Here is a 24,767-nt window from a genome sequence, read left to right as displayed (position 1 = left end):
TAACTTTTACTCCAAACCGCTCAACGTAAGCTTTTTACCTATGATATATTCTTTTCTAAAAGGGAACAATGAAGCCAATAAGCTATTGAACTGAGTGGTCAGTTTTTAGTCAATTACACATCTCTACCGCTAGATGGCGTCGATGACACAGAATCGTTCTTACTGAAAACGCGGAAGTGTCTTAAAATTGTTGTATCTGAGCCTCCGTAGACCAAACCTGCTCTTTGGAGATAAATATACATTTAAGTTACTCTTACGCTGTGTCCTGCATACACATCTATTGCAAGGTAAACTGTTTAATATTACTGGAGAATTAACGGAATTGTATAGCTGTCTAGTGTGTCGTCAGCGGGGATCCATCATTTGGGAAACTAGCTCCGGTGGCTAGGTGCTAGCTGTGCTAGCTAGGTAAACAGGCAGTGTGCCATATGCCTGTTTTTATCCAGAACAGTTTAGATGGATTTTTATTGAGGTTTGGCTACACTTAGCTGCAGTTGCCGAGCATACAGTGGCTCTTTGTGTTTACCAAAAACCTCCGGAGGTTTACCTGACAGCTTTATCTTGTTGTTGACCGCAGAGCTCGTACCATGGCTTTGACTGGAAGATGACCTGCAGCCCGAGCTTATGACTGACAGATTCTGCCGTTCACCAGGTCACATTAGAGGTGTGTGTTGTTGTCATTGTGCTCGAGCCACTTATACTGACGAGTATTTTCGTTTAATAGCTCAGTGTTGCGATTTCGCCCTGCAGGTTCCACACAGGGTGACCCATGCTTTCTGATGAGCTTGACTCCAAACCAGAGGTAAGCTTTCCATCATTTTCGCCCCACAAAGGGAGACCACTTTGTGGTGCAGGGATCTGTTAAATAACACACGAGGTAAAAAAAAAAAAATTTTCATGCTGTGCCTCTTCTCCTTCCCGTCACTCAGCTGCTGGTGCAGTTTGTGCAGAACGCGTCCATCCCATTGGTGCAGGGTCTGGAGGACTCGGAGTCCAAACACTGCTGCCTGCCTCTGCTGGCCCCTGCTGAGAGCTCCCTGTGCACCCCGCTGGAGCTCACAGGTGGGCACATGCTCACTTCTGTTGTCCTGTCCACTATTGGGCAGAGTAGTGATATTCGTGCCACATCTTTCATTACTACAGCCAATCGTTTTTGGGTTTTTTCATTGTATAGTAATATTACTACCAGAGCCCTACCTTGTTATGGAGACAGGCATTTACTCTAGGAAAGCTGGACAGGCGTAGAAGGTCCCTAACCCATCAGCAGGATTGGTATCTGCTCCTTTGTGGAAGGAACAGGATGGATACTGCCAGAGCTACAAATTGACCTCCAGCAGGCCACTGGTGTGAATGTTTCTGACCAAACAATCAGAAACAGACTTCACGAGGGTGGCCTGAGGGCCTGATGTGCTCTAGTAGGCCCTGTGCTCACTGCCTGGCACCATTGATATATCATTAGCATGTCTCTGGAAGGACACATCTAGAGCTTAGCCAATGACACCCTGACTACCATTAGGTATTGGGATGAAATCATTGGATTGTCAGACCCTATGCTGGTGCACTGGGTCCTGGGATCCTCCTGGTGCACAACAATGCCTGGCCTTATGTGGTGAAGGTATGCAGGCAGTCTCATTCCTTTAACTGGCCCCCACACTTGCTGGACCAAAATCCAATAGAATACCTCTGGTTTCACCTCAGACAGTCTTAAAGCTCAGTGATGCCCTGGTCATAAACTGGGAGGAGGTCTCCCCCAAGACACATCCTGTCATCTCGTTGGGAGCATACCCCAACGTTGTCAGGCATACATACAAGCACATAATAATAATAATAATAATGTATACTTTATTGATCCCTGTGGGGAAATTACTCTCTCTGCATTTAACCCATTCACTCAGTGAAGCAGTGGTGAGCCACTGATCAGGCGCCCGGGAAGCAGTGTATAGGGACGGTACCTTGTTCAGGGGTACCTCAGGGTAGCTGTTCAGTGGATTCGAATTCCCGACCTTCCGATCATGGGGTGACCCTGCTACCTACTGAGCTATCCCTGCCCTAAAAAAAATAGCTGACCATTGTTGACAGGATTCAAACCTGTGCGGGGAGATCCCAATGGATTTTTAGTCCATCACCTTGACCGCTCGGCCACAACAAGCACATGGCCATACAAACTATCGTTTGAGTTGCTGTAATGGAATTTTTCAAAATGGAATAGCGTGCTGCATCTTTATTTCAGTTTGATTTTCAGGATGTCTTTGAATTCAGCCCTGTGTAGGTTTATAATTTTCATTTCCATCAAACGATGCGGCATCTTTTTCGTTCCGAAACACATTACCCAGTCAACACCAGTATAGATATCCAGCACTTTTTTTTCCCTCCACTGATGTGTTTTCCAAGTGTTCTTTTGTTTTTATTTTATATTTTTTTAGCAGTGTATATTCACACCAACATTGAAACATGTACCTGCACAATTTCTGTTAAACTGATACACCGGTCACAGCTTTAATCATAGATTCTTGTTCTTTAATAGAAGATGATGATGAAGAAGAATAGAAGACAAAAGATACCTAACCAACAATCTCTGCCATTTCCCGTCTGTGTCATTTAGAAAGAAAATGTAGGTGTAATTGTCTGTAGTGAGTGATGGTTGCGGCGCTGAGCACTTACTGAATCATATACGAGTGTATATGAGCGGCACTAGCTACAGCCGGGCTTTGTGTGTGGAATAGTCACATAAATATGTGTGCCACATTGTTAAATTCAAATGCACTAGTTTGTGAGAAAACATGAAATTTGTTGCTAATTTAATTTTTGTCACATGAAAATAAGCATTTAGAAGACCCTTGGCAATAGGAACAGTTCTTCACAGCATTCTGATTGTTTTCATAATATCTCTATTCCTTCAGATTTGCACTGGTGCATTTAACCGTCTATATTTGAAACCTGGAAAGCCTTCCACGGCTGTTGAAAAAGACGGTAAATCATCTCTAAGAAAAGAAAGAAAAGCGCTTGCTAGAGATACTTCAGTTTGGAAGGACAGATATTCTTTGTGACACAATGTGTCTACGATTTATTTTTATTTTTTATTAATCTACTTTGAATAAGAGGGGCAGATCTAAAAGAGCAGACAGCACTGATTGTAAATGAAGGCTATATTTGCATTCAGTGTTGCTTATCAAGTTCTATTTTGTGCCTTCTTGAAGTCTCATACACACACTGAATACATTTAGTTATTTTAAATCAGTATTTGAGATGTGCCTTGTTTATAGTGTGTTCATGTCTGCTAGTTTATATTCGTGCTATTAAATCAGTACAGTGCACTTGTCATATCTGCGTAAACAGCTCACTGATTATTTACTGTATGATATTACTTTACAGTAAATGTGTTTTCAATTTGACACAATAACTGATTTCCTCCCCCAGATGGAGGCCTAAGCCACGAGCCTGAGAATTCCCCCTCCCTGACAGAGTTTGGAGGCGTGTCAGAGCAAAGCTCATTAGTAGTCCAGACGCACTCTCACCCACAGGCCTCACCAAGCCCCCCGCCCATCCTCCATGACTTACAGCAGTCAGACAACACTTCCTATGTCCTGCTGAACCTTGCAAAAGGTAAACGAACATTAAAGGGACGTCGTTTGTCTCTGCCAAAGTCTGAATTACATTTTTGCCACACTTGGCATCCATGTTCTTTAGTTCAAATGCTTGAATTTATTTTTGTGACTCACGATTCCTTCCTCTGCAGGACAGCAAAGTAACGTTAATCCTTTGGTTCTACACTCACTGGCCACTTTGTTAGGAACACCTGTTCTACTGCTTGTTAACACAAATATTTAATCATCCAATCACATGGCAGTACCTCAGTGCATTTGGGCATGTGGACATGATCAAGACGACCTGCTGGTGTTCAAACACAGGAACAGAATGGAGAAGAAAGGATAAGCGACTTTGAATGTGGCATGGTTGTTAGTGCCAGCCAGGCTGATCTCAGTATTTCAGAACCTGCTGATTTGCTGGGATTTTTCCCACAAAACCTTCTCTAGTGTTTATTGAGATCAACAGACCACGTGACTTTCGCGCGTTGCATTGTAGGTACGAGTGGCAGCAAAATCAAAACACTGCATCAAGCGCTAGCTTTTCCAGCACCGGTAACCATTAATTCTGCATTAATCCATACTTATTTGCCCCAAAAACAGTTATGTACAAAACGAGAACACGGCGGGTCCGTACAAAGACAGAGTTGACGAAAAGGCAAAAAAAAAGCACAAGGAAAAAATCAAAGGAGTGAAACGGTTAGACCCATACGAGCATACAGAGTGGACTAAAGACGTTAGCGTGCTGCCCAACTTTCATCACGCACATATTTATTATTATATGGTCCTAAGTGTGAGTGCATACACTCACAAAATGTTTAGTAACTTCAGATCCCTGCAACAAGCCCAGGTCCAGTTTACTTCCGTGATTACTGTTGTTAATTTTCTTTTCTTTATCTCCTCTACAGGCCAACGCAATCTATTTGTCGTTTCACAACATTTTCAGATCCAATAGATACAAAATAAGTGTTTCGTAATTCATTCAATTTTTTGTCTTTATTTTTATAACTGGCATTATTGTTTCATTCTATTATAGAATCTTACAAGAAAGAGGAAAAATTGTATTCCATTATGCTTTATTAGCTGCTTCGGTGAAAAACAAATCAACAATGCAAAAAAAAAAAAACATTTCAAAACAACATGCTGGAAAACAGTTATTCATCACTTGATTCCTTCAATACAACACTTGGGCACATATATGCGTGACTTTTCGTGGCTGTTTTGATATCGCTCTCTCTCTCTTAACCGATCAAGTCTCGCTGTGGTAGCAGCTTTAAACTCGGTATGACTCAGGTTGATAGAGGGTGCCCAGTCTGGATCGCATTCCAGCATTTTGTAGGCTGGTTTTCCTATAAAACACAACAAACATTAGCCCGCAAAGCCACAGTGAACAAAGCAGCATAGCACAACGAATTAAATTCAAATCAATATAAGACTTATTTGAAACCTACATCAACAATTATGTTATGATAAATTACGTAATAACTACAACAAAAGACTTACCTTTGTGGAAATGCTTGGAGCAGACTAACATGTGAGCTGGAGTGTGCTGGGACGTTATATTTGGTCTTCGAATGGCTGCAATCCAGGCCATCCGTCGGCTCTTTCTTACTTCGGAAACACGGCTTGAACAATTTTTCTTCCACGACGGAATCCGATAAAAAAACGATCTCTTTACCCGTCGGCTTCACGTGGCTGTCATGCGACCGGAGTTAATAATACAACAGCTTCTTGCCATTCTTTGTGTTTCTTTTTATCGCTGTGTGACTGTTTTCTTGTGAAAGCCTGCGTGCGCTAGTACCGCTTGCCACTCGTACCTACAATCCTTTGCGGTTTTGACGTAACATTTTCGATCTCTATAGAGAATGGTCTGAAAATAAGAAAATATCCAGCAAGCAGGAATTCTCTGGGTGAAAATGCCTTGTTGATGTCAAAGGTCAGAGAAGAATGTCCAGACTGCTTCAAGCAGATGGGAAGGTATCAATAGCTTAAATAACCACTCGTTGCAGCCAAGAGCAGAAGAGCATCTCTGAAAGCAAAACCTGTTGAACCTTGAATCAGATGGGCTACAGCAGCAGAAGACCGCACTAGGTATCACGCTTGTCAGCTAAGAACAGGAAAACAAGTTTGCAGTTCACGCAGCCTCACCAAAATTGGACAATAGAAGATTAGAAAAGTGTTGCTTGGTCATATGAATCTTGATTTCTGCAGCGACATTCAAATGGTAGGGTGAGAATTTGGAGAAAATGACATGAAAGCATGAGTCCATCCTGCCTTGTAACAGTGGTTCAGGCTAGTAGTGCTGGTGTAATGGAGTGGAGGATATTTTCTTGGCGCACTTTTAGCCCCTTAGTACCATTTAAGCATCATTTAAGCTCCACAGCCCGCCTGAGTATTGTTGCTAATCATGTCCATCCCTTTATGACCACAGTGTAGCCATCATCTGATTCCAGGAGGATAATGCACCATGTCACAAAGCTCAGATCATCTCAAACAGCTTTCTTGAACCTGACGATGAGTTCATTGTACTCGAATGACCTCCACAGTCACCATCTCTCAAACCAGCAGAACAGGAGATTTGTAATCTGCAGAAGCTGTGTGATGCTGACATGTCAATAGGGACCAAAATCTCTGAGGAAAGTTTCCAACTCTTTAATGAATCTGTGCCATGAAGAAGATCTGAATCAAAAAGTGGGTCCAACAAGGTGTACCTAATAAAGTGTCCAATCAGTGTATATCTTCTAACATTTGCATTCTATATAATAAAAGTGATATTACTGTTAATTGACAAGCAAAGTTTCATATAAAAAGTCTAAATCCCGTCTTGTGTCTGCATTTTCTGTCTTCCAATTCCACACACAGCGCCAAAAAGAAATGGGGTGACACATTTTCATTCAAAAAAGAAAAAATATTTTGGCTTGAAGAAATGAGCCTTGGCAGGCACATTCTCTTGGTTCATCAGGCCTTGGCAGGAGAGTCAAAAAATTAATTTTGGTCTCCTCACATACACCTTTTGTGCAGCGCGCTGTGTTCTGTCTGTGATTCAGTGAGACGTGATGGAGAGACTTTTCACTGGACAGAATTACTTGTTTATTACATGTACTCAGTCCCTGAAGAAAGGATTGTCATGTTTTCTTATATTTCTATTTGGGTGTCTGTTGAAAACTTCCTCTCGCTTGCTTAGAATAAAACGGCAACATTAAAAGTTGCCGAGCAGCATTGGAAGAACAATAATAAATAAATAGAAGTGACCTAGAGCGCCTCAGAGATATACTGCAGCTGTCTTCTATTTCGGTTACTCTCATCCTGCCCTTTTTCTTTTTTTCCCCCCCTGTCAGGCATTACAGCCTCCTCAGAGTCCCTGATCTTCGCTGCAGATGGCGCCGGGGATGATGAAGATGAGGGGGTCCCATCGGGGGACTACGGAATAGATGGCAGCGCTCCCTGGTATCTGCGGGTACAAGAGCTGGCACATGACAGCTTGATCGCCGCCACACGGGCTCAGCTAGCGAAGGATGCCAAGGCCAGCCAGGACGCCAGAGCTGCAAGTGTCACGAACGGTAAAGAATTCTTCCAGGGATCTTTTACACCTTAAAGTTATTTCAAATATGCCCTTGTTGAAACAATATTAAAACAACACTCATTGGATGTGAGCGCTGCTACTGCTGTGTGCTCTGTAGGCAGCTAACTGGGATTTAATATCAAGTTTGAGAATAAAACTGGGGGGGAAAACCAAGAAGTAACGGCTGTGTAGAGGAAGCGGCGTATATTTTGGTAGCAGGCATCAAAGACAGAAGAGAAATGAGGTCAGTGAAGAGATGAAAACGTGGTGTAATCAGCTCTGACTAAAACTGGGTCCCAAAATTCTCCTCTCGAGTCTCCCAATCAAAAGGAATTTGTAGCTTTGTCTTTGACTGATGTACAAGTGCGACGGCGGATATTTAGTAGAGCTGTAAATGTCACAATATAATGAAGCAGTGATCAGTATCCAGCTCCTGTGGTTATGTTATGTCGCTGATGATTTAATGTACATTTAGTAAAAATGTGGGGTGGCAGGAGGTCAGGCCTGGGGACACACATGCGATCAAGCCATTAGGAAGATGTTATATTGCAGAAAATAAAAATAGCTGATGGTTCTGAAATATTGTGTTTGCTTTATTGCCAAGAGTTATATAAGTAAATCGATATCACTCATGTCTGCACAGTAAATATAAGCGAAGAACAGGAGCCACTTAGATGTGCACAAAGAGAAGAAGTGGGAGGGACAGAGGCTCGATGCTTCACAGATTATATCTTATTTGTTGAACCTGGTTCAGAAACCAAAGTGTAAATCTGCCAGCAAGTGCGGTTATAGCCAGGAAACTGTTTAATAGACGTTAACCAAAACCTGTTACTGTATATTCATCAACTCCTTTTCAATACAGCATTCGTTAAGCTGTCATAAAAAAAGGCTGTGGTGGCCTTTGAGTCTCAGCGGTCACAGAATCCAGTGTGACAACAGCTGCTGGCTGTAGCCTCATGTTTCCCATCTTCTTTTCAACTTTCTACCATCTGTTTGAAAGTAATGCCGACGCTACACTTAGAAAATCTCTAAATGGTTATTAAACGCTCGTCCGGGTCTCGCAAGCTCAAACTGCTTTGATCGTCGACTTGTTTACCGTCCTCACCCGCATTGCGTCTCGACCTGTTGTTTATTTAGCGGCGTCTGTCCACACGTTTATCTTATCTTACTGTAAAGCCTCTGCTCTGATCTGAAACAGACGCTCCACAGTGCTGCTGACCCGCACCAGGAGTCAGGACTACATCGCAAACCATTTTAAGTTGCCTCCACAGGTTGCCTGTTAGATAAAGCATTTACCCATGACATTTAAGGCTCTATGACTCCTAGCTACATCTCTGATCTTTGAACCCCCCACTTCTGAGTCGAATTGCAGCTGGAGGTCCATGTTGAAAAGTGATATGGGAGTGTAAGAAGTTTACTTCATATCTCTGCCCAGCCCCGGGTTTGTTTCCTCCCATCCTGACCTGACCGGGATTTATTTTACATGTTTGTGATGATGTGCACAAACAAATCAAGTGATAACTAGAAGGCATTATTGTTTGTGCTGTGTTTTTTGTGTTGAAAATAGATTTTCAGGTAAAATGGAAAAGCTGTCAAGTGTCTTAAAATCTGCACTTTGTCTCTTAAAAGTGGTTATGTTACTCTGTGCCTTCTTCTTTACTTACAGGTTTTCACATAGTCCAGTTTAGGTTCAGATACACTCTTTTAATACAGCTGACATTTCTCAGCACAGTTATCTTTGACTTTGTTGTATTTGTATCAAGATCAAGAGCAGCGAGAGCTGCTAGTAATTCCGCCGTGTGAAACAAGCCCTTCAAGGCCACCCTCCCCTTCTTTGGATTGACAGATCCTCAGCAAGATTAATTGCTTTGGCACCTTCATCACCTAATGCCAGGGTCTTTAAGCTGCTAATTGATCAGTACAGGAAGCAGGCAGCGTGTTGCACAACACTGGTTTCTTCTGCTTCAGATTCTGGCTGTAAATGTGACTCAGGATCAGGGACAGCTGGCTAGCGCATGTCCTCGGATCTTTGAGGCTGATAGCAACAGGAGTTTCTCCAGCTGTCTCCTGGGCAGAAGTCAAAGTCAAGCAGGGGGTTTATCAGACATATGGGAGTAGTTTGATCCACAGTACTCACTTGGGAGGGGAGAAGGGCAAAATCACTGAGTGTAGTGGAGGTTTGTGATGCAGGAAGGCAGCACAGGGGCTCTGAACCTACTGCATCTAAATCTAACTTCCATCAGATTAGATTAGTTTCTTTCAGCAGCAGGATATCAGTTACAGGTGCTTTACAGCAGACATCAGCTCAAACTAAACTGTAGCAGATAAAAGCGTGGAGTGTGGTCGGGTTAAATGGGACTGATTTCATTCATCTCTGAGTTTTGTTTTGGTTGCAAGTCTCAGTCAGTAACCAGTGATTAGCTTTTATACAGGTATGCTCCAGAGGCCGGGGACACTCTCGCTACTGGATTGTTTACTGCATCACCTCGCTCACTTTTCTCTTCCGGTTGCCTAGGTGACCACACACACAGTCTGATAGCAGATGGGGACAAACGAGACCTTTCTGCCAGAACGAGCCGCCCCCTCTCCAAGCAGATGCGCTGCTCGTTTGAGGGCTGCTGCAAGACGTTCACCTGGCCCGCTCATTTCAAATATCACCTCAAAACACACAGGTAACACATCGCACAGACAGCACGGGGGGATTGTGCCTTATCCAGCAGTGGTTCAAGCATAGGGGATGTTGCAAGTGTGCAAATTCTGATAATGTGGACGCATTTTTCAAATTAGAAAATAATACAGGGTTGTTGATGTACACATTTCATTACACACAGGAACGCATGCACCAACTGTGAAATGTGTTAATAGAAAATTACATGCCTGTAATATCTGTAAAGTGTAGATACAAGTCAGACAAAAAGATTCAAGCAGCTAATGTAGACACCACAAAGTAAGCTAGAGCCCAATATGCAACAAAAGCACAGAAAAGAACAAATTTGTGTGTATCTTGGTTATTTGTTGAGCTATGTAATGCCAGAAATTATTGTCATTTTTAAGTTGTAATGGTGAGCAATCAAGTCCTCCTGAATGTCTTTGGTTCCTGCAACTTTAATCTTCGGGTTCTAGTATAAGATTTGGTGTAAGATGTGTAACAGGCTGCTCTCCAGACACGTTCTGCCCTCCTGAAGTACCCTCAAGGGCAGGGTGAGCTCGATCTTCAAGCTATTCTGTGTGATGTTTTTCAAGTACAAAAGGCACTAGGTTTGTTCAGCAGTTGTAAAATGTAAGCTGGAGGTGTTGGCTTTAAACTGCACAGGTGTTTTACAGCCACAATGAAAGGAGTAATGGCAGCTCAGGAAAAGGTTCCTGCTTTATTTGTTGGGGAGGCAGAGAGACTGTGCAGGGAGCAGAAAGCACTGCTGTGCAACAGGAGTTTCTCCAGCTGTATGGCAGGAGCTCTGTTAACACCAGCGTAGCAGATCTGTTTGAGGCTACCCCGTCTGACCTTGTGGCGGGCTTTAACCAACGAAGCATGTGCACGAGAGACGTCGAGGTTTGTTTGTCTTCTTATCTCGGCTCGCAGGAATGACCGGATGTTCAGGTGCGGCGCAGAAGGCTGCGGGAAGAGTTTCTACGTGCTGCAGAGGCTGCAGGTTCACATGAGGACTCACAACGGCGAGAAGCCCTTCATTTGCAAGGAGACGAACTGTGGCAAGAGGTTCACCACTGCTGGAAACTTGAAGAACCACAGACGCACACACACAGGTGGGGAAAGCAGGACAGACCCCTGCATTTAAAAGCCCAAATGTCCTGGAAGCAATAACTAAATTGGACTCTGCTCATTTAATGCTTCCTTGGCAGAGTCGATGCTGGAGGTTTGAAGAGTCAGCAGCACTGGCGCCTCCATTTCACTGCTGCAATCAGTAACACTACTCTGTCATATTTTATTTAGGGTGGCATTAAGGTTTCTGATGGCGTGCTCCACAGTCAGTTAAGTGACCTGTGCTTAGTTTCCGCCTGTATATCTGGAAGATTGAGCTGTAGCTGACTTATCTGGGTTATTTTGGTCATCGCGACTTTCAGAAATGACAACAACAAAGCTGCAGTTTATTGTAATTTCCAGTGCGTCGGGGCCATTCAACGCATCCCTTTGAACGCATTCGCATCTGATACTTTCTGCAAAAATAAGAGTTTAATTGGGGCTTTGTAATGCGGAGGTAAACAATATGTATATTTGTGGTGGGTGGCTGCTTTCAGGAGAGAAGCCTTTTCTGTGTGAAGCAGATGGCTGTGGGCGATCCTTTGCAGAGTATTCCAGTCTACGAAAACACATGCTCGTGCATTCTGGTGAGTGGGACAAGTTCACAGCTGCGCAGCAGTGCGCTCCTTTGTAATTAGTGCGCTACAGATAAAGTGTAAAGTAGTGCGCCTTGTATACGGCGTCCTGCAGCAGTTCAGAAGAAGAATAAAGTTTTGCTTGGTGTCTGTGTGCGTACTTCCCAGGTGAGAAGCCTCATGTGTGTGGGATCTGTGGGAAGACTTTTTCTCAGTCGGGCAGCAGAAACGTCCACATGAGGAAGAGACACGGAGAGGAGGGACTCAGTAGTGAAAGCAGAGAAACAGGTCTTTCTCCCTTTGTCTGTCTTACTCACTCACACACACACGCACACACAAACACCCACCCAGTGTGGTGGGTGGATATGCTAATCCTTGGATTATGTAGCTTCAAGCTGCCCATACATTTTAAAGTCTGCATAGAGATGGTGTTGCTTTAATTTACATTTAGGAACATTTCTTGAATTGTTAATGACTTCTAGCACTTAAAAATGTATCATTCACATTTTTATTCTTCAGGCCCAGTAACTGAATTGTTTTAGAATGCACATAGCTTCAAAAAAGAAAAAGCAGAGACAGCAAAACGCTGCTGCAGGGGGAAAAAAACGAAGCCTGTTGGGCTTTTTGTGATGGGGTCAGATCCTCTAAGAAGTCTTTAATCACCAAGTTAAAATAACATCATCTTGCTTTATTGAAATGCATTCACCTTATAAATTGCTGAGATAATTGAGTGAATATATAAGGTTAACCTTCCAATACAGCTGAGGCAAATTTACACAGAGTCACTCCTGTCTCTATTCTCAGTATCATTTTCAGTGCCTTTCAGATTAAAAGGATCGTTCACTGAGCTTTTCACATTCCAGCATCTGGAACAATTGAACAAAATAAGCTTAAATTCATTTTTAGCATGAAACAATGACAGCAGACAGCACATTTGCCTCCTTGTCACATCTCTGTAGCAGCAGGGAAGCACAGCAGCTGAATCACCGCAGAGGAAACGCTGCCAAAGCTCTAATTATAAACAGCAGATTTATTCGGGTCAGCCTCCCCAAAGAGGCCAGTCTTTTGTAAAAGCAGTGCAAAGGAAGATGCAGTTGCACAACAGCCTGGTAGTTTCTGTTATTTATACATGACAAGAGGTACTGGATTAATTATTAAATTGAGTGTGAATAACTAGAATAAGCAAAGAAAAATCAACATTTATACAGAACGCATTCTAGAAATCTAGATTTCAAGTTTTTTATCATTTATTTTTTAACTTCAGAGCGTCATTTTCTAACCAGCACTGGCCTGTGGTGCTCACACTGAGGCTGCAGGTTGAGTCCTGGTTTCTATAAAGATGACAGATTACTCTAAATTTGCTCTCTCTTGTGTTGAGGTTTGGGAAAAACAAAAAGTTTGATGTCTGTGTGCAACTGACAGGAGAGGCTCTGACACAAAGCAGCCTGCTGGAGGCAGACGGTGAGAATGGAGACAATATGGTCACCATGACAACAACTGTGGAACCCATGAATCTTCACCACGCCATGCTGAGATCACCAGGTAGGCGTTTGAACAAGTATGACAGGAAAAAAAAAAGCAGTTCATAAAGAGTGGATTTAAAAAAAACAAACACCTAACACATCTGACAATGCTGTAGCCCTGCAGTAAACTCTCATTTGGTGAAGCTCATAATGTTCTGTTAATGTCAGGGATGCTGAGTCAACTTGTGGTGTCACTAATGTCCCATTAAGTGTTTTTCAGGGAATGAGTCTTTTGATAACAGCGATTACACTCAGGCTGTGCAGCCTTGTGTTTGCTCGAGTTGTCGTGTCTCTGAAATCTCACATTTAGGCTGTTTCCAGCAGTTCAGCTGGCACTCTTTGCATTGTACCTGTTAAGTAAATAACATTAAAAACAAATTTGTAAATAGCATGGATAAACTCATGCTGGTAATAATAAATTCACTAGTGTAGCACCGCTGCTTGCATATTAGTTTTGTTTTGAGTGGTCGCCCACCTCTCAGGTTTTTTTTTTTTTTTTTTTTTTTTTTTTTTAAACCAATCAGCCATAAAATGCTGATGCGGTATTGTCATCACCCCGCAGCACAGGTGGGCGGTGTGGACACGATTACTCAAGACGACATGGGATTTTGAAATTCATACCATAGGTGCATCTACTACAAATCTTGGACAAGTTTGAAGGTTAATGACCTTGACCTCAGATCAAGGTCAGAGTGTCATGATCCTGGGCCATGTTGGGCCAGCATTCTTAGTTTTCATGTATTTTTGTATTTTGTTCTTTATTTAGGCCATGGTTCCTGCCCTGTTACATTGTTCCTTATGTGTTTTCCCCCTTGTGGCTCTTACCCCCTGTGTGCCCCTTTGTGTATCTGAGCCCTCCTCTCTCCTTGTGTTTTATTCCATGTTTTCCCCAGCCCGTTATGTCTGTGCTCTCCCCGTGCTCTCTCTCCTCCTGTCTGAACCTCTGTGCACTTCCTGTTTTGCTTTGACAGTCCCTCATCAGCATCCGTCATGTTGTGTTCACTCCTCCCCTGTCTCGTTATGATTATCAGTGTCACCTGTGTTCCCCGTGTGCTCCCACTCCCCTCGTTAACCCTCTGTGTATTTAGGTCTGCGTCTCCCTCAGTTCTGTGTCGCGTTCTCCCTCATGACTGTGTGCTCCTCCATGTGTTCCTCGTAAGTCAGTTACCTTAGTTCTTCCCAGTTTAGTTTTATGTTATTTTGTATCGCTGTTATCTTTTGTCATCTGTTGTCAGCAATAAAGCTGTATTTTGAGTTCAGTCCTGTTTTCCCGTGAGTTTTGCGTTTGGGTCCACTTCCTGCCTGCCACACAGCCTAACCATGACACAGAGGGTAAGCTTTCAGAAAATCATCTGAACGCGATAACTCTGACTGCGATTCAAGTGCCTGTGTAAATGGTTACGGAACCGTGTTTGTGACATACTTCACATAAACAATGACCAAAGCCAGTGCCGACCACAGCTTTCAACTGTTTATCCAAAAAATAAGAGCTTGAATTTATGAGACAGACACTCTCTCTGCTTTAAAAATCAGACTTAACACTATTTTTGAACAACCTTATAGTTACGTCTGGATCGGGTGATCCTGAATCCTCCCTTAGTTACTTTGCAATAGGTCGAGGCTCCTAGGGGCTTCCCATAATGCACTGAGTGTTTCATTTTCACTAACATTTTTTCACTCTGTTTATACACATCCTGCATTTAATCATTAGTTCTTATTCATCTCTGGATCTCTTTGTTTGTCCGGTCTCCCTCCCCTGATCCCCAGCCAGTCACAACAGATGACCCCCCCTCCCTGCATCTGGTTCTACTTGAGGGTTTTTTTTACTGTTAAAAGGGAGTTTTTCATTCTCACTGTCGATAAGTGCTGTCTGATTTTGGGGGTTTTCTATTACTGAAGGATCTTTATCTTACTATATAAAGTGCCTTGAGGTGACTGTTGTTGTGATTAGGTGCGATATAAATAAAATTAAAATTATTTGAACACTGAAGAGCCAGGTGATGTAGTTCAGACGTGTGACTGGGAAGCCTGGAAACATCCCAGCTGCATACAACTATGTCCCGACTGCAGAAATTCCAGAATGGCTTCATCAGCACAAAGGCTGAAAGTGCTTGGTTTGATTTTACAATGTCTGCACCTTCATGTTATTTTAAATACATACAGGCTGAATAACATCTTCCCCTCTTTGAACTTCCCTTTGTGTTTGTGTAGGCTCTGCAGACTCTGTGGTAGTTCTCTCTCAACCGCATGAACTGGTGACCATGACAACGGAGGGCCATGCATATGGAGAAGATGTAGTTGCTCTGCTGTAGTCCACCATCACAACAAACATCACACACTGCGTGTTGCAGCAGCACTGGGCTGACTGCCACAGTGGACTACATATAGACACGTATCTGTATAAAGATGACTTTCAGACCTGTAGACCCTTGTAGATATTTGTAATTAGCAACCAGTGATGATTTTATTTTAACAAGCGTGAAATGGCAAAGTTTGTACAAACATTTTTTTTCCTCGTGTTTTTGAGAACAAAGACTCCCAAAGAAATACTGAGACGGGTTTTGCTAGTTTATGAAACTATAATGACCAGGAATGCTTATGTGCTTCATCATTGTAAACACAAGTCTGAAATGGAGTGATGGTTGTTAATGAAAAATAAGTACCCCAAAACCTCAACGGCTGATAAGTTAAATTTAAATGTACCAGACACCCATTATAGCCATTATTCTTTTGACTAATAACGAAACACTTGACATTAAAAACCACTCAAGCACAGTTAATCAAATGCTGCATGTAAATGCTGGTATTACATGACTTAACAAGCCAGGCCACTCTGTTTATCAGCCTTAGTAAAATAGAAAACATCTATCTCGAATAAATTCTATATCCACTAATCCCCAGAGGTGCATTAACAGAGTGTGTTATTGGTAAAATGTTTCATTCAGCCTCTTGTGCTTCACTTGTTCTCCGAGTAGGGCAATGCATTGCTCATATATAGCTCAATATATTAACACTTGAGAATAATTGCTTTTTAAAAGAAATTAAGAATTACTCATGAGGTTAGTTCTGCCCTTATAAAACCAACACCAGCTGTCTGCTGCTCTTAGATAAGGTAGTGCACATTACTTGAGTGTGGTTAGTGAGCGCCACCTAAAATCAGCTTCTCGTTGTCAGTGTACGCTCCTCACTTCTCAGTGAATCTTCAGGTAGTGGAAGTGATCCAATGTAGCACCCAGTGCCCAGCTAGCCTCCACGTTATTCACTTTCTTGGTTAGCTAAGGATGGAAAAAAAAAAAACCACCAAATCACTCAAAGGATTTTTGTATTTACTGAAATAAAAAAGGTAATGGAGTTTTTTGTGTAAAAGTGCCTCTTTTCCTTTGTTTTATTAAAAGAGAATTGACACTCTGCTCTACAGACAAGTTTCTACTCAAAGTACTCCCAACTTTTTAAAAAAAATTTTTCCAAGGAGTCCACAGATCCCTTCAAATCATCGGTTGCTTGTGTTTCCTCTGCAGTCTGAAGGCCCTCAGAGACTGGGAAGGTTATCCCGCTGACAGATATAAAAGCAACCACTGTTTTTACAACCTGCAGGTTACACTGGCTTCCTCTGTGTGTCAGAGCTGAAGGTCTTTTATCTCATTTCCACTGATGCAATTCTAGTGCAGAGAGACTTTTCTTTTGGTGTTTTACATCTGATAGCATTATATAGCGAAAGTTGGGTAAATTAGAAAATGATCAAGGCAGACAGAATCTCATTGGTCAGTTTCTTACAGCAGCCCCAGCATTTTTGATGCCATTTCTGGACCCAGTAGTTTTCTCGAAAAGGTCTGGCCTATAGCTTGTGCCCCAAACAAGATTAAGCCTGGAGTTTTTACCTCTCAGCCGAAAAAGGCTGATTGAATATTGTCATCAATCTGCTGACGGGTACCACTGGCTGCCACCAGTGTTTCTTATATCTGCACTAAATCTGGCTGTGCTTGATTCTTCCTGCATGGCTGTGTGGAGGTGTTGGGTGTTAATATATGCTTTAGAATGTAAGTGCCATGAAACTATCAGAAAATAACATTTTCTGATAGTTTCATTGCACCGAGTCCCTCCGAAGGTTCCCCATCCCTGGGGAGGGTTCCTGAAATGCAACTCACCCTGCAATTTCTGGTCGCACATTTATCTGCTGTTTTCAGTGTACATAGTGAATTTTCAAACATAAAAAGGTAGGATGAGATATTACCACCTCTTCTTTGACTAATGTGTCAGGGCCTCTTTAAAGAAGGCCTGTGAAAATGCTATGAAGTGTAAGGAGCTATTTTAAACCTTTTTATTTGAAACATTGCTTGTGTCTTTTGATAGGTTTCCATCTTATGATTCATCTGCAAGTTTGAACTAAACAGCTCGAAACATAAATAGCTGAATTCATAAAGCCGTGCAGCCTTGTGAAAAATTGTTGCGTTGGGTCTACTGCTTTGTTTGCATCCTTATAACCAAGGCCAGAACCCTGTTAATTTTATTACACAATGCTGCCTCACCTGCAAAACTGTGTTCTCTTTAAAGCCAAACCCATCCTTCAGTAGACAAGTGATGTAAGTCATGTCCATACACAGGAAAGGGTGGATGGGAGGGTACTTGGTCATCTTATTGCACACTAAGCAGAGAAAAGGATAAATAAGGGCTGTTAGGTGTTAGGAATAATCAGTCATCTGTATTCTGCTGAGGATGAGGGCAAGATTTCAGATAGAAATGAGCTCCATTGAGATGCACACTGTGTCTCAAGTACAGGGAGCTGCAGATCTGTCATAGTAATGATGCATTCCTTCGCCCATCTCACCCTCTTTGGCTCTCTTCTTGAAGTCTCTGACCTCCAGCATCCCTCCGTGGACCTCATCTGCAACGGAGGTGACTGAGGTCATCTTACTCACATTTAAAAATGCTACACCATTCATTACAAGAGCAGGTCTACATGTACATTTCCATAATACTAGTAATAGAGCTTGTGGCCTTTCAGCTTGGACTGGCAGAGAATAGCAATTTCTTTAATACCTACACACCTATAGCTCATCAAATCCCCTGAGACAGGTGCAAGTGACTCACATTTCCCTGCCTATGTCTAGTGCTGGAATGGGTAATAACACCCTACTGGGTCTGTATAATTATATAAGGTGTGTACAAGGGTGTGTGTGTGTGTTCACTAACCGATAAGGCCCGCATCCACAGCTCTGTCAAAGTAATAGGAGAATGCATAAAAAACATTGGTGTCTTCAAGCTCGTACGGCTGATGAATAATCCCCTTCACCACCTTAAGTACTTCCTGATAACAAAGCTTGTATCCTGTGTAACCTGGAGGGGAAAGAAAAACAGAGACAGCAGTATAAAGTCAGCATCTTATGTTCACTCAAATAATCCAAGTATGCCCTCATATTTTTGCTCATATTGCTGCTAATATTGAAATTTCGTATCATGTATTTTGCTCATAACTGACTGTAAACATCTGGTAACAGATAAGATCTTTTGCAAAAGGCAAGAAAAAAAATCAATGGACATTTTTTAAGTTCTTCCTTGCAAACATTAGCTTTGGGTTTCATCTCCTTATAGCTTGTTATAAGTAAATGGGATCATACCATCTGGGTCCCCGCTCACTTGATAGGTTAGACCTCCAAAGCTCCATTCATCCCTGAACTTCTTTGGCAGACAGGAACTTTTAAAAACCTGCCACTCCAACCCTGTGACAGCGCAGACACCACTTGTTTAAACTGCTGACTGGTTCAACAGCTTCACACAAGGTTACCGTGGTCAGAGAATGACTCAAAAAAAAAAAAAAAAAAACCTCAGACAGTCACTAACACAATTTTCTCTGAAGCACTTCAGTGATTCATCTCAGGGTATCTCAGGGCCAGAATCATTTATAACAGAAAACTACATCTCACAAAAATATCTTTCTTTACTTTTCTTTCTCGAGATTTGGAAAATTTTAAAAAAGAAACCATTTGAACTGACCCACTTTCTTCTCAGTATCCATCAGTGACGTGCAATGATGACACTGACATGAATAATGGCAAAGAAACACATTTAGTTCATGTACAGCACAGTACCTTCTGCACCCAGAGCTCCCAGTGTGGCCAATCGTGCCGCCATCAGTCCATTTCCAAGATAGCTGCATGAAGTTAAAGAATTGTTACACACTTGGAAAACCAAGCAGAAACAGACTGTGCATGTAACAAATAAGTCATCCTCAAAAGAAGGCAAACAAGTGGCGTTTGCCTGTTATTCACATCCTAATGACTAAACAGATACTAGACGTTTTCCTAATTAAACACAGATCCGAGTGAAGTTATAGAGTCAGTGTCAGAACTTGAGGTTAATTTTAAATGTGAAAAAAGAAAATATGGAAATGATCTTGAATGTGAAATCAAGAAGCAATTTCTTATTCATTCACACTGAATTAAAATGGACTGTATTGTGTCTTATGAAGCATACAGTCGTTTCTGAAACAGTTACCTATGAGTGTACAATTCAAATGTTGAGTTTAAGACATCAAACTTAGCAGTGTAGTCAGCAGCAGGAGCACTTTCAGTGGTTTTCTACAGTGGAATACAGAGAGCACAGAGGGTTACTATCACTAAAAGTTAGAGATGAGACAGATTTCTCTCAAGTGTTCAAACAACTGACCCTCAGTTTGGGCAGGAAAGTGATTTGCGTTGATCCTCCTCCCAGATCCAATATTCCCACTGTCTTCTTGCTTTGCGCTTTCAGGTGACCTAAAAAAAAAAAAGTCACACTTTAATCCAGCAACCACAACACAAAGGACCGAATCAGTTACACCTGCGATGTTATCTTCAAAAGGCCTATTTGGCAAACATGTACAAGCCAAAGTATAAAATCGCTGGATCCTATCTGATAAAGATCAGAGCACTCCTGTAGGCAGGAAATTCACAGTCGGACATATTTAGCCTCTATTTGTGAACATGAGGTGTGATAACGCGATGACACCTTTAGATACAAAGTTAAACCTGGATATAAAGTACAAGAAGAGGTACAAATATTTTACTGTTTAATGCAGTGTACTTGCCTGTTAGAAAGTTCAGCGATATCCAAGCCAGGAGTCCTACATTTACAAAATTAGCACAAAAGATAAGCAAGAAAACAGAAACCTGTCATTTCAGGTGAAAACAAAGACCATTTAAGAAACTAATTTTGCATATATAAAAGGCATGTAGTCCTATAAACGAGGCTGAAACGCTGACTAATCAATTACGCAACGGCATAACAGACAATAGTATTTTTGCACCGCATAATTACTGACTCTCATCTTTGTGGTAATATGCCATTTCATTTCCTTAAGTGTCATCACAAAACACTGCTGTAATCTTCAGCAATTTAGGCTCATGCTTGCAGTAAACAACGATTCTTTACAGAAACTGCACAGCACGCTAAAAGCAGGCAGATAGATCACCGATGCCACCTGCAAAACACCTCAGAGAGGACAACAGCTGCCGTGATATCTGACGGATGTGTTGCTTGTCGGGGCAGAGGGTGGGCAGACGTTACCTTCCTTTTTGCCGTTCATTATGCTGACGCCGTCGTCTGACACCAAAAAAGGAGATTCGTCAAACACGTGTTGAACCTGAGGAAAAGAGGGAGAGACGGGCGAGAGAAAGGGAGATTTAAGTGCAACTAGGAGCGAAGGAAAGCAACAGTGAGATGGCCTTAATGTTATCTACTGTAATGGTAGCTCATCCAGAGGTGCCCTCCGCTTGAAGGGATTAATTAATTCCCTTGGGGGGGATTAATAAAGTATCATTTATCATTCAAGGTGCCCCAGGGCTATCCGTTACTATCTTATCCCCTCCACAAGAGCCTTCCACACTAATCTCCTGCTCTCTGATAACAATACTTCCCCTCCTGTCTCTGTAATACCTGCCACAGCACTTTCCTTTTCTCCCTGCTGCTTTGTTGGATAATAGGTTGTGGGTTTTTTGTTTGTTTTTTTCACAATGGTGTCAGACATTGTAGCGCCAAACAACTCCCATATGATAAAGAACTGCACTCTACACAATGCTTGTATTGTGTAATCGCCATCTCAAGCCTCTCAATAAGGTCTCACGTCTCAGTACGAGACAGTGCACTCTTACCTGGTCCAGAAGAGCCTGAGCTTTCTGTGCGGGCAGCAGCCGAAGTCCAGCCGTGGCTCTGAGGACCAAAGGAGTTCTCTTCCACTCCACACGAGGCACCGTCCTCTTGGCTACCTTTAACAGCATCCTCACTGTTTGTCCAGCCTTTTAAACAGAAACAACAATCACCGCAGAGCAGCCGAAAAGTCTACTGACCACAGAGTGACTGCTGAGAGCTGAGATGACATTTAGCGTTATGTCAGCTGGGCCTGACTTGTTTGTCATTTTGCATTTCTCACTTACTTTCATTTCTGGCAGCGGGAATGTCTGAATGCAATGTAGAGTGCACAGACCTTTCCCTCCAACTCAATGCAACTGTTTAGAGGAAACACTCAACTCACCGTTTCAGGGACGTCGGCATATGCGGACAAGCCGGGCTTTATGGAATGAAACATCTCATTGTCCAACACAGGGAGCTGCTCTGAAAGACACAAGAGCCACCCACGTCACATATAGAACCTCTTAAATGAATTTAGGGAGGTATAAATCTGCTTATTGTACATATAGCCATGTTTAAGATGAGACACTGACTTAAATCTGACCAAATAGGATTATTACTGAAATTATCTACACACCTTGAAGTGAGCATTTATGGATTTAAAAGAACCGCAAGTATAGATATTCACTTCAGTTCACCTGAAGCGTGCTACTTAAGCTGCACGGCACTTCAGTTTTTTTAATACAGCACCAGAGGTCTCCCCGCTACTCTTTACATTGTGAGAAAAACCCTTAGAATATTTATACTAGGCATTCTGCAGGCAGCTTGCATTCATTACATGTCACTCTTTCTGTAGTAAGCACATAACGCCGCTAACCTAAGGAAATAAATAAATATAGGGAAGAGAACAGGCTAAAAGAGACACCTCTGGCCTGTATTACCTGAGTCGCTCTGGATGAAGGTGTAGACATGAATGCGTGTCCCCGTGCTCCCTGCATCAAACATCACTGCGTAGAAGATGCTGCTGTGGTTCGCCGGCCGACTGAGACTGGGAAGGATCCAGGAGAGATCCAGGAAAGAGTTCCCGAGTTGGGCTTGGCTCAGCCCTGTGACAGCGAGCAGGGCCAGGAGGAGAAGCGGCACGGCAGGCTTCATCTTCATTCTGGAGGATGAAAAACAAACAGAGCTTAAATTGTTTTGAAGTGCTCCAGAACTGCTCCTGGCTAGTACGGGGAGATGTTAAATTACAGCGTGACAAGCTACAGAGTGGTAGGAAGCAATTAAGTGATTTACACCTACTGTGTTTGACCACACCCCGTCAGACTTTTCAACCAACCCCAGAGATAATATATCTCAACTTCCTTACCTGCTTAGTCAACTCCAGCAGAACATTTAAGAAACATAAAAATTTCACCCTGTTGAACTCAAATTGGTTGACTTTGATCTTGATGTTCAATCGATACATGTCTGGCAACTGGAGCAAGTCTCAACATCTTTTTACTGAAGTGCACAATTATGAAACCTTAAAAACTCAAGTCAAGTGCTCCTATAAGAAACCCTGCTGAGACAATGTCGCACTGATTGCAAAGAAATTTAACAGACCGGGGATATTTAACATCAGAAATGTTACTTCTTCTAAATGCACATTTCACTTTTTAATTTCAGAGATTGTACATGTGCTATGATTTGGAGCAAGTTACCAAAATGAACACAGTAAAAAGAAATGCTCGTCTATGAGTCTTTCAAAAGACAGGGTGAGGTAATTTTTATTTGTAGTCTCAATATCTGCTCTGAACATGGAAAAAAAATCAGACCAATCTGCATAGATTAAACATCACAACCAGTGTGCTTGCAAATTTGGTGTAATCATTTGCAATCACAACTTGGTTTCTGATGTTACACTTCAATGGGAATAAAGGCTAAAAAATAAATCCAAAACTCATTTTTGTTTTAAAGTTGGCCTGAAATTGTGATAAAAAATAAAACAGGAAAGACAAGCATGTAGAATGTTATATGCAATTTCAGATTGTAAGAGGAGCATACAAATATGTGTGTGTGTGTATATATATATATATATATACACACACACACACACACATATTTGTATGCTATAGATAGATAGATAGATAGATAGAGAGAGAGAGAGAGAGAGAGAGAGAGAGAGAGAGAGAGAGAGAGAGAGATATGTTGTTGGTGTCTACTCTTCAGAAACTGCTGATCTACTGGTATTTTCCCATATGATCATCTTTAAGAGTTACAGAGAATGATCCGAATAAGAGGAAATATCCAATGAACGGCAGTTCTCCGGACAAAAATGTCAGAGAATTGCCAAACTGCTTGGAGCTGATAGGAAGGCAACAGTCAACTCAAATGCCCACTCGTTACGACCCATCAAACCTTCAAGCAGATGGGCAACAGCAGGAGAAGACCACACCAGATGCCACTCCTGTCAGTCAAGAGTGGAAAACTGAGGCTACATCTCACACAGGCTCACCAAGAATCAGACATGAAACAATCAAAGAATGCTGTGGGGATGTTTTCCTACCACACTTTGGGCACCTTTACACCAACCCAGCATCATTTAAACACCACAGCCTACCTTAGTATTGTCACTGACCATACCCATCCCTTTGTGACCACAGTGTACTCATCTAGTTTCTTGAACATGCCAGGACAGCGAGTTCCCTGTACTCAAACGGCTTTCACACTCACCAGACTTCAATTTAATAAAGCACATTTAGGATGTGGTGGAACAGGAACCGCAACTTTGGGATGCTGTCATGTCAATATGGACCAACATCTATTAGGAATGTTTCCAGCACCTTGATGAATCCACGCCATGAAGAATTAAGGCAGATCTAAAGACAAAAGGGAGTCCAATCTGGTACTAGTAAGTGAAGTGGCTGGCTTGCTACACACGACACATCAGTGTTTCAAGAAATCAAGCTCAGTTTGGAAGGGTATCCATTAGGCTGACTAAGCTAGCAAACAAAAGTAATAACGTGCACGTGTGATAGCCGCTAATGTTTTGAATAGTCTGCATTAACATTTACTGCCTTCTGTTTGAACATGTGCGATAACGTTATCCCAACTTTCCAGTTTTCTTATCTTACTTGTTAACACTACCCTGCGTACGACTGATAACTGAAGTTAGCCTGAAAGTTAACAGCGCTGACTCTTATTTAACATCCCGGTAGCATTAGTTTTCGCCAACTATCGGATAACTCGCATGACTGAAATGTTGCAGAAAGCTAGCGAGTGAAGTTTGAGAACAAGCTAATGTCAAGCAGACGGCACTGCGGAATCATAAAGAAATATTAAAACTTGAACAGGGAATTCTTAAAAACACACATGACAGCTAATTACACCACAGAGAATTAGCAGCAGCCGTAATTGTGCCTTACTAAACGCGAAAACACCACAGAGGCTCACCATGATGTCCGGCTAGCAGCACGCCGCTCACAGCTGACTCCCAGTGACGTCAGCGGCAGTGTTTTTGGTCTCGTGCTGAGCTCACATAACACACTGGTGTCAAGAACAATAAACAGCTTGTTTGCGCTGTCCTGTGAATGGGAGGAAGCCCAGTGCTTAATTTTGTGCTTGTGGAAGCATCCTCTCTAATGCTAACCTTTGACAGGGATTCAACACAACAGGATCGCTTTG

The 24,767-nt window shown here is 42.3% G+C and overlaps 2 protein-coding genes and 1 non-coding gene across 4 annotated transcripts; 1 reads left to right on the top strand and 2 right to left on the bottom strand.

Moving 5' to 3' along the window:
- The first annotated feature begins 156 nt into the window (after positions 1 to 156).
- Positions 157 to 16,353, top strand: znf410 (zinc finger protein 410). The gene is made up of 12 exons (XM_063494937.1): positions 157 to 287; positions 578 to 664; positions 751 to 802; positions 930 to 1,062; positions 3,418 to 3,603; positions 6,923 to 7,144; positions 9,662 to 9,818; positions 10,727 to 10,908; positions 11,401 to 11,490; positions 11,647 to 11,766; positions 12,901 to 13,020; positions 15,213 to 16,353. Exons 3-12 carry the CDS (start codon positions 770 to 772, stop codon positions 15,311 to 15,313), a joined length of 1,344 nt encoding a protein of 447 aa, XP_063351007.1. The 5' UTR covers positions 157 to 287; positions 578 to 664; positions 751 to 769; the 3' UTR covers positions 15,314 to 16,353.
- trnaf-aaa (transfer RNA phenylalanine (anticodon AAA)) lies at positions 2,068 to 2,149 on the bottom strand. The gene has a single exon. It is a non-coding gene; the product is annotated as a tRNA-Phe (tRNA).
- Positions 16,168 to 24,583, bottom strand: LOC134642884 (ectonucleoside triphosphate diphosphohydrolase 5-like). 2 transcript variants are annotated; one of them, XM_063494938.2, is made up of 15 exons: positions 24,537 to 24,564; positions 23,817 to 23,962; positions 22,046 to 22,266; positions 21,508 to 21,587; positions 21,128 to 21,271; positions 20,544 to 20,619; positions 20,065 to 20,100; positions 19,665 to 19,753; positions 19,494 to 19,576; positions 19,088 to 19,149; positions 18,617 to 18,718; positions 18,192 to 18,335; positions 17,827 to 17,883; positions 17,528 to 17,643; positions 16,168 to 16,276 (listed from the first exon to the last, which is right to left on the bottom strand). In XM_063494938.2, exons 3-15 carry the CDS (start codon positions 22,263 to 22,265, stop codon positions 16,193 to 16,195), a joined length of 1,293 nt encoding a protein of 430 aa, XP_063351008.1. In that variant the 5' UTR covers position 22,266; positions 23,817 to 23,962; positions 24,537 to 24,564; the 3' UTR covers positions 16,168 to 16,192. The 2 variants fall into 2 exon arrangements, with proteins under 2 accessions (XP_063351008.1, XP_063351009.1); XM_063494939.1 differs by lacking the exon at positions 23,817 to 23,962 and having other exon boundaries at positions 24,537 to 24,583.
- Positions 24,584 to 24,767: the final 184 nt, after the last annotated feature.

Source organism: Pelmatolapia mariae, linkage group LG15 (assembly GCF_036321145.2).
Source record: "Pelmatolapia mariae isolate MD_Pm_ZW linkage group LG15, Pm_UMD_F_2, whole genome shotgun sequence".
Lineage (NCBI taxonomy): Eukaryota > Metazoa > Chordata > Actinopteri > Cichliformes > Cichlidae > Pelmatolapia > Pelmatolapia mariae.
This window is presented reverse-complemented; position numbering and strand designations above follow the sequence as displayed.